The sequence below is a fragment of the Suncus etruscus genome, chromosome 14 (assembly GCF_024139225.1).
Source record: "Suncus etruscus isolate mSunEtr1 chromosome 14, mSunEtr1.pri.cur, whole genome shotgun sequence".
Taxonomy (NCBI): Eukaryota; Metazoa; Chordata; class Mammalia; order Eulipotyphla; family Soricidae; genus Suncus; species Suncus etruscus.
Genome location: NC_064861.1, coordinates 63265940 through 63280801, shown reverse-complemented (window position 1 = coordinate 63280801; position 14862 = coordinate 63265940). Strand labels below are relative to the sequence as shown.

The 14862-nt window shown below is 50.3% G+C and overlaps 1 protein-coding gene across 1 annotated transcript in view; it reads right to left on the bottom strand.

Annotated features, from left to right (window-relative positions):
• Positions 1 to 6490, bottom strand: part of CDH1 (cadherin 1) — a 79390-nt gene extending 72900 nt beyond the window's left edge. The window contains exons 1-2 of the mRNA XM_049786345.1: positions 6426 to 6490; positions 5765 to 5879 (exon numbers count right to left, since the gene is read on the bottom strand). Of these exons, the coding sequence (XP_049642302.1) occupies positions 5765 to 5879; positions 6426 to 6479 (169 nt within the window). The 5' untranslated portion in view covers positions 6480 to 6490. The remainder of the gene's footprint in view (positions 1 to 5764; positions 5880 to 6425) is intronic.
• Positions 6491 to 14862: the final 8372 nt, after the last annotated feature.

Below are 14862 nucleotides of genomic sequence, written 5' to 3'. Positions count from 1 at the left end.
ATGCGCTGGGCAGAACATTTTTGACAATGGGCACAGACAGGGATCTGAACGCGTGTGCATTAGGAGGCACCCTCAAAAACATGCCGAAAAGGAGAGGGTTGAGGCCCCCTCAAACCCACCTTGTCTCTTCTCGCCCCAACTCTGAACAATTTTCCTGAACAGGCCCACAGGTAAACCCACTTAGCACACTGGCAGGGACCAGAAAGCAGCGTCCAGTTTTCTCCCTTAGCAAAGAACCTTGTTCTGGCCACTTTGGGAGTGGTGTTTGCTTTAACACAGAAACAGGGAACAGCGTGAGGAACTGGTTTAGCTGGTTTGCTGGGTGGGAGGGAGCACAGGACAACAGGGGAACCAAAGGTAAAAAAGGTGGGGAATCTCAAGCAGCGAGCAGCAAAAACTCCAGGAACTTTCTATTTAATAGTAAGGGCATCTATGCTCTCTCAGGTCCTTCCCCAGACAGGGAAATTATGGCTGAGAGGAAGGCCCTGGGTCAATGTTTCTTCTTCGTGACACTTACTTTGAACCTTGATGGAAAGATGCCATCAGAGCCCTGGAGGGGAAAGGGACACTGGGGACGGAGGAATGGAGAGAGAAAAGCCAAAGTGCAGAGTGCGAGGGATTCTAAAAGCTGTCCAGGAATAAGCAGAAGCTCAGGAATGGAGAGAGAACCTGGGGGGCCGGGGAGATGACTTAGAAGGGGATTGATAACTGGATCTGCGTGGTCTCCAGTATACAAAGCTGGGAATAGCAGCTCCAAAGCATGGGGTGGGAGGGAGAGAGAGGGAGGAAAAGGTAAAGAAGAAAGACTTTCCCTTCCTGTTTGCAACCATCCCAGCACTTGGGCCTTATTCAACACTCACAGCAGGATCCTGCTGGAGCAGACTGATGTGCATTTATCTGAATGAAAACTCAGGGGCACTGAATTCCCACAACAAACCTGCAGGTATTACCTAAACCTCAGTCCCCCTTTACTGATGAGGTAATGGACCAAACTCACTGGCATTGCCAGGAGCTTACAGCAACCCTGGATCTTGCAGGAACTAATTCTGATGGCAACCCCAGAATCGGAAGTTTTGCAAGAAGAAGGGGGTCAAGTGGAGGCAGAGTGGAACCCAGGCAGTTAGTTGGGCTTAGGGGATTTAGCAGTGTGGGTGATGGGAGAGTACATCGCTCCAGCATCTGGCCTCTCAGGGGCTCTGTTGGGAAAGGAAATGCACAAAAGACTTGGGTTGTGGGGGTGTTGGGAAGAAAAGGGTCCTAAAGAGCAGCAGAACCAGGGAGCACAATGCTAAAAGGAGTGGGTTGTGTGTGGGGGAAAACAGATGCAAAATGTCTACCCTGTGTGAAAAAACCATGAGGAAGGGAATAACAGTGGCTGATGGTGACCGTATGGCAGCCTGCAGAGCTGTCTGCCGAGGACGTGGAGAGGGGAGGGGACCTTGAGACACTGGTGAAGAGACACTGATATTGAAAGTGGGTATAAAATCGGGACATTGTAGATCTGAAACATTATTTTTGTTTTGTTTTGGGCGGGGGAGCTACCACCCAGCAGTGCTCAGGGCTTACTCCTGGTGGTGCTCAGGTAACCAGACAGAAAGCCAAAGATGGGGCTGGGAAAGTGGCGCTAGAGGTAAGGTGTCTGCCTTGCAAGTGCTAGCGTAGGACGGACCGTGGTTCAATCCCCAGGCGTCCCATATGGTCCCCCCAAGCCAGGGGCGATTTCTGAGCGCATAGCCAGGAGTAACCCCTGAGCATCAAACAAAAAAAAAAAAAAGAAAGCCAGAGATGACCCTGGAGCAGTGGCATACAAGGCATGCTCTCCCACTGTGCTATCTCTCCAGAACTCTAATAATTGGCAGGAAAGGGGAAGGAAGAATACAATAGAAAAGGGGAATACAATAAAGTAACAAACAGGCATAAGCACCTGCAGAGGAGCAGCCACCAGTCTTTTTTCAAAGGCCTACAAGGAGGCTGCCCCATCCTGCCCATCACTGGGGGGCTGTTGTAAGGTGAGCCCTGCGCAGTTTATTTGTTTTTTTTGGTTTTTTTTTGGTTTTTGGGTCACACCCGGCATTGCTCAGGGGTTACTCCTGGCTGTCTGCTCAGAAATAGCTCCTGGCAGGCACGGGGGACCATATGGGACACCGGGATTTGAACCAACCACCTTTGGTCCTGGATCGGCCGTTTGCAAGGCAAACGCCGCTGTGCTATCTCTCCGGGCCCAGTTTATTTGTTTTAAGCTCAGTTTCATTCAGGGCCCTGCCTCCTGGAGACTTTCCACCTTTCCACACATCTTTTCAAAGAGCAGAGGGGAATATTTACTCGGGTGAGTGCCTGGCAGGGCGGTGTCACATGGTGAAGGCCAAGGCCAGGGGTGAGGAAAGCAGAGGCTCCTGGCTAAATGGAGGCTGAACACACAGAGACCTCTAAACCCTCTCAGAGTCTGTGTCTCTCTAGCGAGTATGTGGCAAGGAAAGGAGAATAACAGGACACTAATGTATGTACTGCAGGGTTTTGTTAAACAGTGTACATTTTAGAGCCAGGAGAGAAACCAAAGGAACAGATACCAGGCTGCGGGTCAGTCCAGTGGGAGAGCATTTGCCTTGCCCAGCATCCTACATGGTCTCCCAAGCATCCCCAGGAGTGATTCCTGAGGGCAGAGTCAAGAATGAACCCTGAGCATTACTAGTATGTGACCCAAAAACAGTACTAGTAAATAGACACCAGGCTGAATTTGGAGCACAGGAATGATCCCCAGCAAACCACTCAAGTCCCCCAAGTTCAGTGCCCAGATTTGTTGTGACAGAGTTTGATTATGGTGCAGGTGGGACATCCAGTGGCCTGCAGAAGACCCAGATCCACCCCACTGTGCATCCAAATCCCTGTATAAGCACCTCAGTCTCCAGAGACCTGAAAGGGCCAGTCCCTCCCAAATCTATCTTTTCTTCCTTCCTTCCTTCCTTCCTTCCTTCCTTCCTTCCTTCCTTCCTTCCTTCCTTCCTTCCTTCCTTCCTTTTTTTTTTTTTTTTTTTGGTGGGGGGGTTGGGCCACACCCAGAACTCCTGGCTCTGCACTCAGAAATCTCTCCTGGCAGGCTTGACTGGAGATCAAACTAGGTTGGTCCCCCTAGGTTGGTCAGCCCCCTGTTGGCTGCTGTGCTGCCCTACCCACTGTGCTGTTGCAAACCTCCTCCTCTCCCTCCCCCCCCCTTTTTTGAAGCTCCTCCTTCCCTGGAGGGAGGGACAAGCTGAGTCCCCTCCCTGGCCCCTGTAGTCAGAGGTGTGACCTCAGTGAGGTGCAGAGCCAGGAGTACTGGGTGTGGCCCCACCCCCCCACCAAAAAAAAGACAGAAGCCACTAGTCCTCCAAATGCCTCCAAATGTCTTCCTTGTACAATTACTTAAAAGTGAAGGGGCTGAGGGTCAGGTAGATAGCACAGAAGGCCCCAAGAACCCAGTCCTGGCCCCACACGGTCCTCTGAACACCAGGAGGATGACCCAGGTGGACTCCAGCACTGCTGGAACAGAGCAGCACTGTGTCTACCATGGCTTGAAATAGAAATATAGCATGTTTCACATGTATGAGGCCTGGATTAGAGCCCCAGTGCTAAGAAAAAAAATATTCTGGGGTCAGGAGAGATAGTACAGTGATCTTGATGGGTCTGATCTTGATTCTATGTCCAGCTCCCCCAAGCACCACCAGAAATGATCCCCCCAAAAATATAATGATGATGGGCCCGGGGAGATAGCACAGTGGTGTTTGCCTTGCAAGCAGCCGATCCAGGACCAAAGGTGGTTGGTTCGAATCCCGGTGTCCCATATGGTCCCCCCTGCCTGCCAGGAGCTATTTCTGAACAGACAGCCAGGAGTAACCCCTGACACTGCCGGGTGTGGCCCAAAAACCAAAAAAAAAAAAAAAAAAAAAAAAAAAAAAAAAAATATATATATATATATATATATATATATATATATATATAAAATGATGATTTATCATTCACAGCAATTACTCTTTTTTTTTTCTCGTTTTTTGGTTTTTATGGGTCACACCTAGCAGCGCTCAGGGGTTAGTTACTCTTGGCTCTATGCTCAGAAATCGCCCCCAGCAGACTCGGGGCACCATATGGGATGCTGGGACTTGAACCACCGTCCTTCAGCATGCAAGGCAAATGCCCTACCGCTATGCTATCTTCCCGGCCCCACAGCAATTATTCTACCAGGGTTAAGGGCCAGACAGAGTTGAAAGTCGGGAACTAAACACGTAGGCACTACCAAATGTCCCATATCAAGAGAATCAAATGACCAGCCTCTATACCAGACTGCCTTGTGTTGGGTTTTGTCCATACAAGGCCAACTACAATTTGCCAATTCCCAGAAGCCCACTGAGGCTATGGAAATGTCCTGGGCCACCCACACTCCTTTTTTCTTTATTTTATTTTAGGGGGTTATTTGGTGATGTTCAGGAATTACTCCTGGCTCTGCACTCGGGAATTATTCCTGGTAGCACTGGGGGACCAAATGGGGTTGCTGAGATTTGAAACAGCATTGGCTACATGCAAAACAAGAGTCTTCTCCAGTTCATGGCCCACACCCTGTAACAGTTAAGTGTCAAGGCCCTCTAGAGGGTTTTGCTAGAATTTGGGGTCTAAGGACCTGGCTGGAATATCCCTGTCCCTTCTTCATTCATCCCGATTGTCCAGGCCCTGAACAGACAGATAATGGCCCCACTGCCAAAGGGCAACCAATCTCTCCTCTCTCATATTCCCCACAAAGCTGCATTCCACCTCAGAAGAACCTCCAAGAAAACGTTTCACTAATCAAGCTGAAGTTTCTCTGTTTAAGAAAATAGCCGCCCACAGTTGGAACAACTTCCAACGTTCAAAAACATTTTTCAGACAACTGTGACTGCTGTTGTGTTCACATGGCCCAAGACTGGAGGGAAAGCAGGTTTGGTGAAAGGCAGAGAGATTCCCTCGGGGGAGTGGTGGGCGATTTCTCTCTCACTCTCTCTTTTTTAAAAGGCTTTCTTTTGATTATTAGGAGGCTCGACCAACTGACAAAAATCAAGTAGAAGAAAGTCTTTCGATAGGAAATCAGGCGCCTGGGAAAGGGAGGCCAGAGACAGAAGTTTGCCTCGCCTGGCTGGTTCTCACAGGTGGAGGGGAGCAGAGCTGACTGGGGAATCATGATGATCTCGGTGATAAGGCCCAAAGTACAGTGCGGGAGTTTTGTGCCCTGACTCAGAGCTGCCATGCACGGAAGCACACGTTTCTTTGGACCCATAGAACCGACACCAGTGTCCACTTTTCCCTGAAAAGGCATAGAGAGGTCTGCAAGACTAGGTGAAACTGGGGGTGTGGAGTCGGAGTCCCAATCTAGGCACCCCCAAGAGAGGACTCAACTCTTCTCTGCTCCTTGGCTCCAGAGTAAAAGTGTAATCAGCTTCCCTGGCCCTCCTACCCTTAGGGTTTTGCAGCTGGTCTCTAAAGCATCTGGGCCCCAGCAAGGCCTCTAATAAACCCTTCTCCGCCTTTTATAACGTAATTAACCCTACACCTGGGGAGCCCCTGAAACCGCAGACTGCACCTCGGTAAGTTTAGATCCCTAAATCTGCGCGGATTCCAACGGGGTGTCATTTGAGCCTGTGGAGGAGGGGTTCGGGCGGCCTAGCCCAGGGGCGTGGCCGCGAGGGTTTCGATCTTTCCATCATCCACACACCCTCCCCGCACCCCCAGAGCTCGCACCCCGCCCTGCCCGGCGCGCCCTCACCTCTGCCCAGGACGCGGCTTCTCTCCAGTTGCCGCCGAGGCACGGGGAAGGTGTAGTTCTGGGCGCTGAAGCCGGGATGACAGGGTTGGGGTTCCTGACATAGCCCCGATGAGACCTGGAAGTTGAGGGAGAAGGTAGGGAGTCCGAAAAATGAGGGGGACCACGCAGATCTCTCATCCCGAAACTCGCAGCTGCCAAGCATCCCGTCTCCCTCCCTACTCCCAGAACTTCGGTCCTGGGCGCCCTAACTCTTCCCGTCTCTGCACCCAAAGCCCACCTCTCGTATCTGAGTCTGTCTGCTACAACCTCTCTGAACCCCCTCATATCCCAGCGCCCCCATATTTCCTCGCTGTGCTTTCTCTACCTAGAAGGTCCCATTCTTTTCCCCTCCACTTTCCTTTTCTGATCTCCACTTCTCCTTTTTTGATTTGCACCGAGGCTCCCCTTCTGCAAAGCTTGCACCCCCTTTCCAAGCCCCCGGCGGCCAGCGCCCTGGAACTCCCTGGCGCCCACACCTGAGCAGTGGCGCTTGACCCCCCCAACTGCTCACACCCCGCTTTCGTGGAGCCCGAGAGAGATTCCAGGCCGGCCTGGGCCTGCGGATCAAACTTTCTCGGATCAGGCGAGGGAGGGACGGACGGCGAGGGCGGCCGCGACCTACCTGCAAGAGCAGCAGCCCCAGGAGCAAGCAGAGGCGGCGGCACGGAGGGCCCATGGCGGGCGGGCACGGGCGGGCGGGATGGGTCCGGATTGCGCGGCGCAGAGACCGGGCGGCAGCGCTTCCTCCGACTCGCAGGTGCTTGCTTCCCCACGCTCCGCTCCGACTCCACTGAGCCCGACCGCGGCGCCGCTGCCGCCAGGTGAGCCGCCGAGGCTCCGCCCCTCCCTGCTCATTGGCCAGCGGCTGCACCTGCCCGTCCCCAGCCAATGAGTGGCGCCGCTGACTTCCGACGCAGCAGGGGGGCGGGACCGACAGCCCAGGACCCCGCCCGCGGCCTCGCACCGCACGGACCGGGTAACTGGCTAGTTTGCGGGTGTGCGTTTCAGGTGGATTGTAGGTTCGAATCCCAGCCCCGCTACAGTTCTCGGGAAGAACTTGCCCCGTCGTTGGTTGGTTGTTGTTGTTGTTTGGTTTTTGGTTTTGGGGCCACACCCGGTGGTGCTCAAGGGTTACTGCTGGCTCTGAGCTCATCAGTCACTCCTGGCAGGCTCCAGGAACCATATGGGATGCCGGAAATCGAACCCAGGTGCGTCCCAAGGAGGCAGCATGCAAAGCAAACGCCCACCGCTGTGCTATCACGCCGTCCCTGCCCATCATTTAATGTTCTGTTTTTGTTTTTGTTTTCTAAGTAAGTCCCGACAGTACTCAGGGTTTAATCCTGGGAGTGTTTTGGACACTATCTGGGATACTGAGGATTGAACCCGGACCGGACACGTGCAAGGCAAACACTCTATACCAATTCTACTATCACTCCAACACCTAAAGTTCATTTTTTTTTTTTAGTTTGTTTTTGGGGTTACCCCCAAAAGTACTCAGGACTGACTGCACTCAGAAATCACTCCTGGTGGGACAGAAGTCTCTTTGGGAGACTATAGTGGGTATTAGGGAACAAACCCAGGTAAGCCACGTGCAAGGCAAGACCCCATCAGCTATACTATCAATCCAGCCCCTACTAATACTATTTTACTTTGAGGTAGGGGAAGAGTTTGGGGGCATACCCTGTGGAGCAGGGCTCAGTGGATACATAGACCTTGCTCTTGATTCAGGGATTACTCCTGACAGGGCTTGAGGGACCATAATAGGGTTCTGTGTATTGAACCCCAACTGTTGGTACAGTCTCTCCATCTCACAAACTCATCTTTTGATGCCTCCATCTCTCCACCTTCCATTAGAATAATAATCATTATTATTCTCCTACATTGTTTTTTTTTTTTGTTTTTTTGTTTTGTTTTTTTTTTTTGACTTTTGGGCCACACCTGGCAGTGCTCAGGGGTTACTCCTGGCTGTCTGCTCAGAAATAGCTCCTGGCAGGCTCAGGGGACCATATGGGACACCGGGATTCCAACCAACCACCTTTGGTCCTGGATCGGCTGCTTGCAAGGCAAACACCACTGTACTATCTCTCCGGGCCCCTCTCCTACATTGTTATAATGGAAAGCTCTGGGCCCGGAGAGATAGCACAGCGGCATTTGCCTTGCAAGCAGCCGATCCAGGACCAAAGGTGGTTGGTTCGAATCCCGGTATCCCATATGGTCCCCCATGCCTGGCAGGAGCTATTTCTGAGCAGACAGCCAGGAGTAACCCCTGAGCACCGCCGGGTGTGGCCCAAAAACAAATAATAATAATAATAATAATAATAATAATAATAATAGGGGCCGGAGAGATAGCATGGAGGTAAGGCATTTACCTTTCATGCAGAAGGTCATCGGTTCGAATCCCGGCGTCCCATATGGTCCCCCGTGCATGCCAGGAGCAATTTCTGAGCACGGAGCCAGGAAAAACCCCTGAGCATTGCCGGGTGTGACCCAAAAACCACAAAAAAAAAAATAATAATAATAATAATAATAATAATGGAAAGCTCTGAAGGAATTTGAGGGGTAAAAATAGAAGCAAGAAGACTGGAGAAAATAGTATAGCAGATAAGGTGCTTGCCTTGCACACAACTTAGTTTGATTCCAGCATCCCATATGGTCCCCTGAAGAACCAGGAAAGATTCTTTAGTGCAGAGACAGGAGTAACCCCTAAGCATTAGGCATACCACAAAAGTTACAACAACAACATTAGAAGCAATAGAGGCTAGAGAGATAATACTGAGGATAAGGCTGTATGTAGCCTCCCCTCCTGGTTGGATTCTTGCCATTGCATATGATCCTCTGAGTACAGAGTTAGGAGCAGTCTACACAGTTGAATGTGTCTAATCCTTCCCTCTCCCAAATACACAGGGTCTAAATTTTGGCCCTAAAAAAGAAATATCAAGTCTTTCCAACATAAAAAAAAAAAAAGTGGGGCCAGAGAGATAGCACAGCAGGTAGGGCATTTGCCTTGCATGTAACCAACCCAGGTTCGATCTCTGACATCCCATATGATCCTCTGAGTCTGCCAGGAGTGATTCCTGAGTGCAGATACAGGAGTAAACCCTGAGCCCTGCTTGAGGTGGCCCCCAAAAGAAAAGAAAAAGAAAAGAAAAGCAAGAAATAGAAGCAGCAGCATATTGAAGTGCTGTGCCGGGCACCAAGCTAGTGCTGGTCATTGGTAACCTCATCCAATTGGAAGGTGGGGGATACTGAAACCCAAAGGACTGCAGTGATAGAATTTTTTCCTTCCTTTCTTTTTGTTTGGGGGGGGTCAAACCAGGGGGCGCTCAGGGTTTACTCCTGACTGCACTCAGGAATCAATTCTGGTGGGGCTCAGGAGACCTTAAGGGAAGCTGGGGATCAAACCTGGGTTGACTGCATGCAAGGCAGATGGCCTTCCCCCTGTACTGTTACTCCAGTCCCATTTTCTTGTCTGATTCCAGTTTTTTTTTTTGTTTGTTTTTTGTTTTTTTCACTCTCATGTGTGCCTAGTCTCCCTCTGGAGCTGAACTTCCAATCTGTCTTTATTTGTCCCAGTTGGGGACCACACTCATTGGTTCTCAGGAGCTATTCCTGGCCCTCTTCTCAGAAGTGACCCCTGGCAGTGCTCATGACTGAACTGGGGTCAGCAGTTAGAGTGAACACTCTAACCCTGTACTTCCTCTTCAGCCCTCCCCTGTCCTTCAATAGTGAGCTAGAAGAGAGCCTTAGAGGGTGCCCGTGCTCATTATTTGCAAATAACTCACTGTCATGTAGCACAGGAAAGTAAAAACTCAAACTAAAAGTCCCCAGGACTTTTTATTTTTCTATAAAATATCTTTATTTAAGCACCATGATTACAAACATGTTTGCAGTTGAGTTTCAATTATAAAAAAAAATAACACCCTCCCTTAACTTTTAACACCCATTCATAGCCCCCTCCACCTTCCCTAAAGAATTGTCCCCAAATGATTTTAGATAAACAAAGAATAGACATGCAAATATTAGGTTAGGGGAGAGTTCCCACTGGTTTCCAAGGAACCAGCCCTGACTCCCTGATTTGAATCATTTGACCAGAAAACCAGTGGTTTCACCTCCATTCTACAATACCAAGAGGTCTCAGCCCCTCTCTGGACACATCATCTTGGGTCACTCAACCTGCTCACGGGTTCACATGGACCATGTGAACTGCAAGACCACTGATCAGGTTTCATTGGTCAGTTGATTTTGGAGTCACATTAGCAGTGCTCAGAGCCTCTTTCTGGCTCTGTGCTCAGGAGTGGTGCTGACAATTCCAACCAGGGTCCTCCGTCGCATGCAAGGCTGCACTGCCTCATCTGCTATACTGTTTCTCTGGCCTCTCACCAGCTCTGTGGAAAGATCCTCCCTTTCTTCTTTCTCTGTGTGAGGGGGTCATATTTCAAACATCTCACAGAGATGGGGAGAGAGAGAGAGAGAGAGAGAGAGAGAGAGAGAGAGAGAGAGAGAGAGAGAGAGAGAGAGAGAGAGAGAGAGAGATGGGGAGAGAGAGAGAGAGAGAGAGAGAGAGAGAGATGGGGAGAGAGAGAGAGAGAGAGAGAGAGAGAGAGAGAGAGAGAGAGAGAGAGAGAGAGATCCCATGCTTTCATATAGGAGGCTGAGATCTGGTCCCTGAACACCACATGAGAGTCCCCTGAGCACAGAGCTGGAAGTAACCCCAGAGTAACACCCTATGCATCTAACACCCCACTCCCAAATCAAAATACTCCGCAGAGGAAACTTTCTGAATGCTTTCTCTATTCTTTCTGAGGAGAGAAATCACCTCAAAAAAAGACTGTTTCCGGTCGGTCGGCCCTGCCCCACCTCCCCACCCACTTAATGGATTCCTGAGCCTAGTGCCCAGGCCACTTGGGTAGCCACTTGGCTCTTGGTCTCTTAAACCCCAGGCGGCTCAGTGGGGAAAAACCCCAGCATTTCCTTTCTCCCTGACAAGATAATGGAAGTATACAGGCATGGCCCTAAGGGGTGAGGCCTGTTGGTTTATTTTTTTTTCCCTCCCACTTCTGTAAAAATACATATTTTAAGCCATACCCGACCCAGGGAGCCTTTAGACATCAGAGCTCTGCTTGCCTCCAGCCGACAAACGCCGACCTTAGAACTTAGATTTTCATCGACTCTTCCACTACACTTGGCTCATTCAATACAAAGGGTTTTAGAAAACAATTAGGGGACTAGAGGATAGGCTGGGCTGGACGATGCACTTCAGACTTCAAGGCGAGTCGCTCTCCAGGGAGCAGGCTTGGTCCCAGGCAGAAGGTGGGGTGGGACCAGGGCTCACCTTACAATGCCTCAGTTTCCCCAAGCATCTGACTGATGGAGGGTTCTGGCTCTGCCCCCAGCCCAGCAGTAGCAGGTGGGTGGATTTCACAGCGAATCAGGTCTCATCTGAGAAATGGGAGACTTTAAGGGCATCTAGTCTGCCCAGCAGCTTTGGGGAATGTCCAGCCACCTGAGCTATTAGCCGCAGTCTCAGCACTTTCCTTCCCAACTTCAGCCACAACTCTGAGTTCTGGGTGAGCGCCTCCACTCTCGGGCCATCTTTCTGAACCCCATAGTCAAAGCTCAGAGTTATCATTTGCCTTTGTTAAAAAAAAAAAAAAAAAAAAAAGAAAAAAGAAAAAGAAAAAGAAAGAAAGAACAAGGGTCCGAGTTTATAGTATAGCAGGTACGCAGGGGTTAAGTAAAATTCCCTGCATCTCATATGGTCCCCTTAACCTGCCAGGAGTGATTTCTGAGAGCAGAGGCAGAAGTAAAAAACGGTTGGCTTTTTGAGTGTAGCCCCAAAACAAAAAACAAAAAAGACTTTGAAAGTTGGTCGGTTATAGGCCTGAGAGATAGTATGGAGGTAGGGTGTTTGCCTTGCATGCAGAAGGATGGTGGTTTGAATCCCGTCATCCCATATGGTCCCCTGAGCCTGCCAGGAGTGATTTCTGAGCTTAGAGTCAGGAGTAACCCCTGAACGCTGTCGGGTGTGACCCAAAAAGAAAAAGGAAAAGAAAGTTGGTCGGTTAGTGATTTAGGACCCTTCCCAAAACGTTGTTCATTTGCATGTCAAAGAAAAGGGCGGGGCTGCTGTCTTCAAAGACAAGGAAATGGTGGAGCTACTTAACATCATTTAGCATTGGGCGGAGGAGGTTGGGGACGAGTCTTCTCGAGGACAAGGCAAGTGCTCTTTCTTTTTCGTTTTTTTGTTTTTGTTTTTGTTTTTTGGTCACACCCGGCAGTGCTCAGGGGTTACTCCTGGCTCTATGCTCAGAAATCTCCCCTGGCAGGCACAGGGACCATATGGGATACCGGGATTTGAACCACCGACCTTCTGCGTGAAAGGCAAACGCCTTACCTCCATGCTATCTCTCCATCTCTCCGGCCCCGCTCTTTCTTTTTCTTGAGGGGTATTTGTGTCACACCATGCAGAGCTGGAGGGTACTCCTGGCTTTGTGCTCCAGGAGATGATGGGTGACCATGTGATGCTGGAGATCAGACCAAATTTCTTAATCTGGTTCTGGAGGGATGGAACTTCCCTGACCCCCTTAGGGAGAGATTTCTTCTTTTTTTAGTTTTTTTTTTTTGGGGGGGGGGCTCATATCTCACTCAGGGGTTACTCTTGGCTCTGTGCTCAGAAATCGCTCCTGGCAAACTCGGGGGACCATATGGGATGCCAGGATTCAAACAGGGGTCCGTCCTGTGTTGGCCACGTCCAAAGGCAGACGCCTTACTGTTGTGCGCACCGGCCCTGGGAGAGATTTCTGATCTGGGAACTGGGATTTCCCAAGAAGAAAAGGGAGAATTTCGGCCATAACAAGGGAAAGAAAGAAATACCAGCAGAAGTCTTGGGGGTGTCCATTGAGAGAGATCATTCCGGGAACCTCCCGACTCTCATGGCCTGACTCCACCTTTGGGGTGAAAGGCTTCCGTATTGCAGGGTGCGTCTTGAGCCGACAGACCTTTATTCCTTGAGTGCCCTGGCTTGCCTGAGTTAATGATTAAACCAAACCACCACCCCCCCCTCCGTCCTCCTCACAAACATATGCATTGCTTTGCTCAACAAGGAAGAGATAGCAGGAAGCTGCAAAGGATTCACACCTTTGAGGAGAGAAACCAGCCCCACACCACCCCCATCCTGCCAGGCTCAGAGAAAACAATTGTAATGATTACAGCTGAGCACGAAGGAGGAGGTTTTGTTCCCCGGCACCTGGGGTGCCCTAAGACTTGGCTGACTGGGCTGCCTGCCAGCTTGCAGGGGAGGGAAGGGCCCCCTCCAGTCTCCCGGTAACCGATAGGGGTGTGGCCCTTTGCAGTTCAGCTGCTCACTCTAAGGGGGGAAACTATTTCAAAACACAAAGGAAATAGTATAATACACGACACATTGAAACACCCCGGATTAGCATCAGGTTCCAGTAATCTTTGGTTTTGGGGTTGGGGGCCATATCCAGCCTCGCTCTAGCCTGTGGTGGCTCCATTCAGGGATCAATTTTGGTAGGGCTCTAGGAACCATATGGAGTGCCAGGAACTGAATCCGAGTCAGCCCCCATGCAAGGCAAATGCCCTCCCTGCTGTGCTATCTATATCCAGAAATTTTTTTTTTTGGTTTTTGGGTCACACCCGGCAGCGCTCAGGGGCTACTCCTGGCTCAGAAATCCTGGCAGGGTCGTGGGGCCATATGGGATGCCGAGATTCGAATCACCATCCTTCTGTATGCAAGGCCAATGCCTTACCTCCATACTATCTCTCCAGCCTCCTAGCCCCAGAAATTTTTATTTATTTATTTATTTATTTTGGTTTTTGGGTCACACTGGCAGCGCTCAGGGGTTCCTCCTGGCTCTACGCTCAGAGATAGCACAGTGGTAAGGCATTTGCCTTAGACGCAGAAGGACGGTGGTAGAGCCAGGAGTAACCTCTGAGTGCTGCCGGGTGTGACCCAAAAACCAAAAAAAAAAAAGAAAAGAAAAGAAAAGAAATCACTCCTGGCAGGCTCAGGGGACCATATGGGATGCCGAGATTTGAACCACTGTCCTTCTGCATGCAAGGCAAACGCCCTACTCCATGCTATCTGCCCCCCCCCAATTATTTTTGATAACTTTGATAGTTCTCTTATTTGAAAACTTTGCCATGGAGCACAGCAGGTAGGGCATTTGCCTTACACATGGCCTACTCAGGCCAAACCTAGCATGTTCCTTGGGGTAAACCTCAGTCAGTCCAGTAGTAGATGGTTGAGAGGGAGGCACACAAGACTAATTTAATTTAAGCATTCTTTTTTTTTTTTTTGGTTTTTGGGCCACACCCTGTGACGCTCAGGGGTTACTCCTGGCTATGTGCTCAGAAGTTGCTCCTGGCTTCTTGGGGGACCATATGGGATGCCGGGGGATCGAACCGCAGTCCGTCCTAGGCTAGCGCAGGCAAGGCAGGCACCTTACCTCCAGCGCCACTGCCCGGCCCCTAATTTAAGCATTCTTTTTCCTCTCCCCCTCCCACCCTTTCTTCTGGTTCTTGCTAAAAGATGGGAGTTGTATCCACTCCTGGCTGTGGTGCTCTTATGTTTTTTGTTTGTTTGGGGTCATACCCAAGAATGCACAGAGCTTACTCCTGATGGTGCTCAGGAGAGCAAAAAAGGGTACTGTGGATAGAACCTGGATTGTGCAAAGCAAAAGTCCTACCCACTGTACTATCAATCTACCCCTGTTCCCATATTTTTTGTTTGTTTTGGGCCAAACTTGGCAATGCTCTGGGTTTACTCCTGGTCTGTTCTGAAGAATTACTCCTGGTGGTGCTTGGGGGACCATATGGGATGCTGGGATTGAACCTGGGTCTGCAGCATGCAAGTAGCTACCTGTTACCACTCCAACCCTGCTCCCAGATTTTTAGTTGTGCTCACTGAGGGCTATTATCAAGTTGCAGTACTCATTCACACAGAGATATGCAAGTGGCCCTGAACAGCATTTTAATGGGGGTGAGGGGGTTGGGCCACACCAGTGACACTCAGAGGTTACTCCTGGCTATGTGCTCAG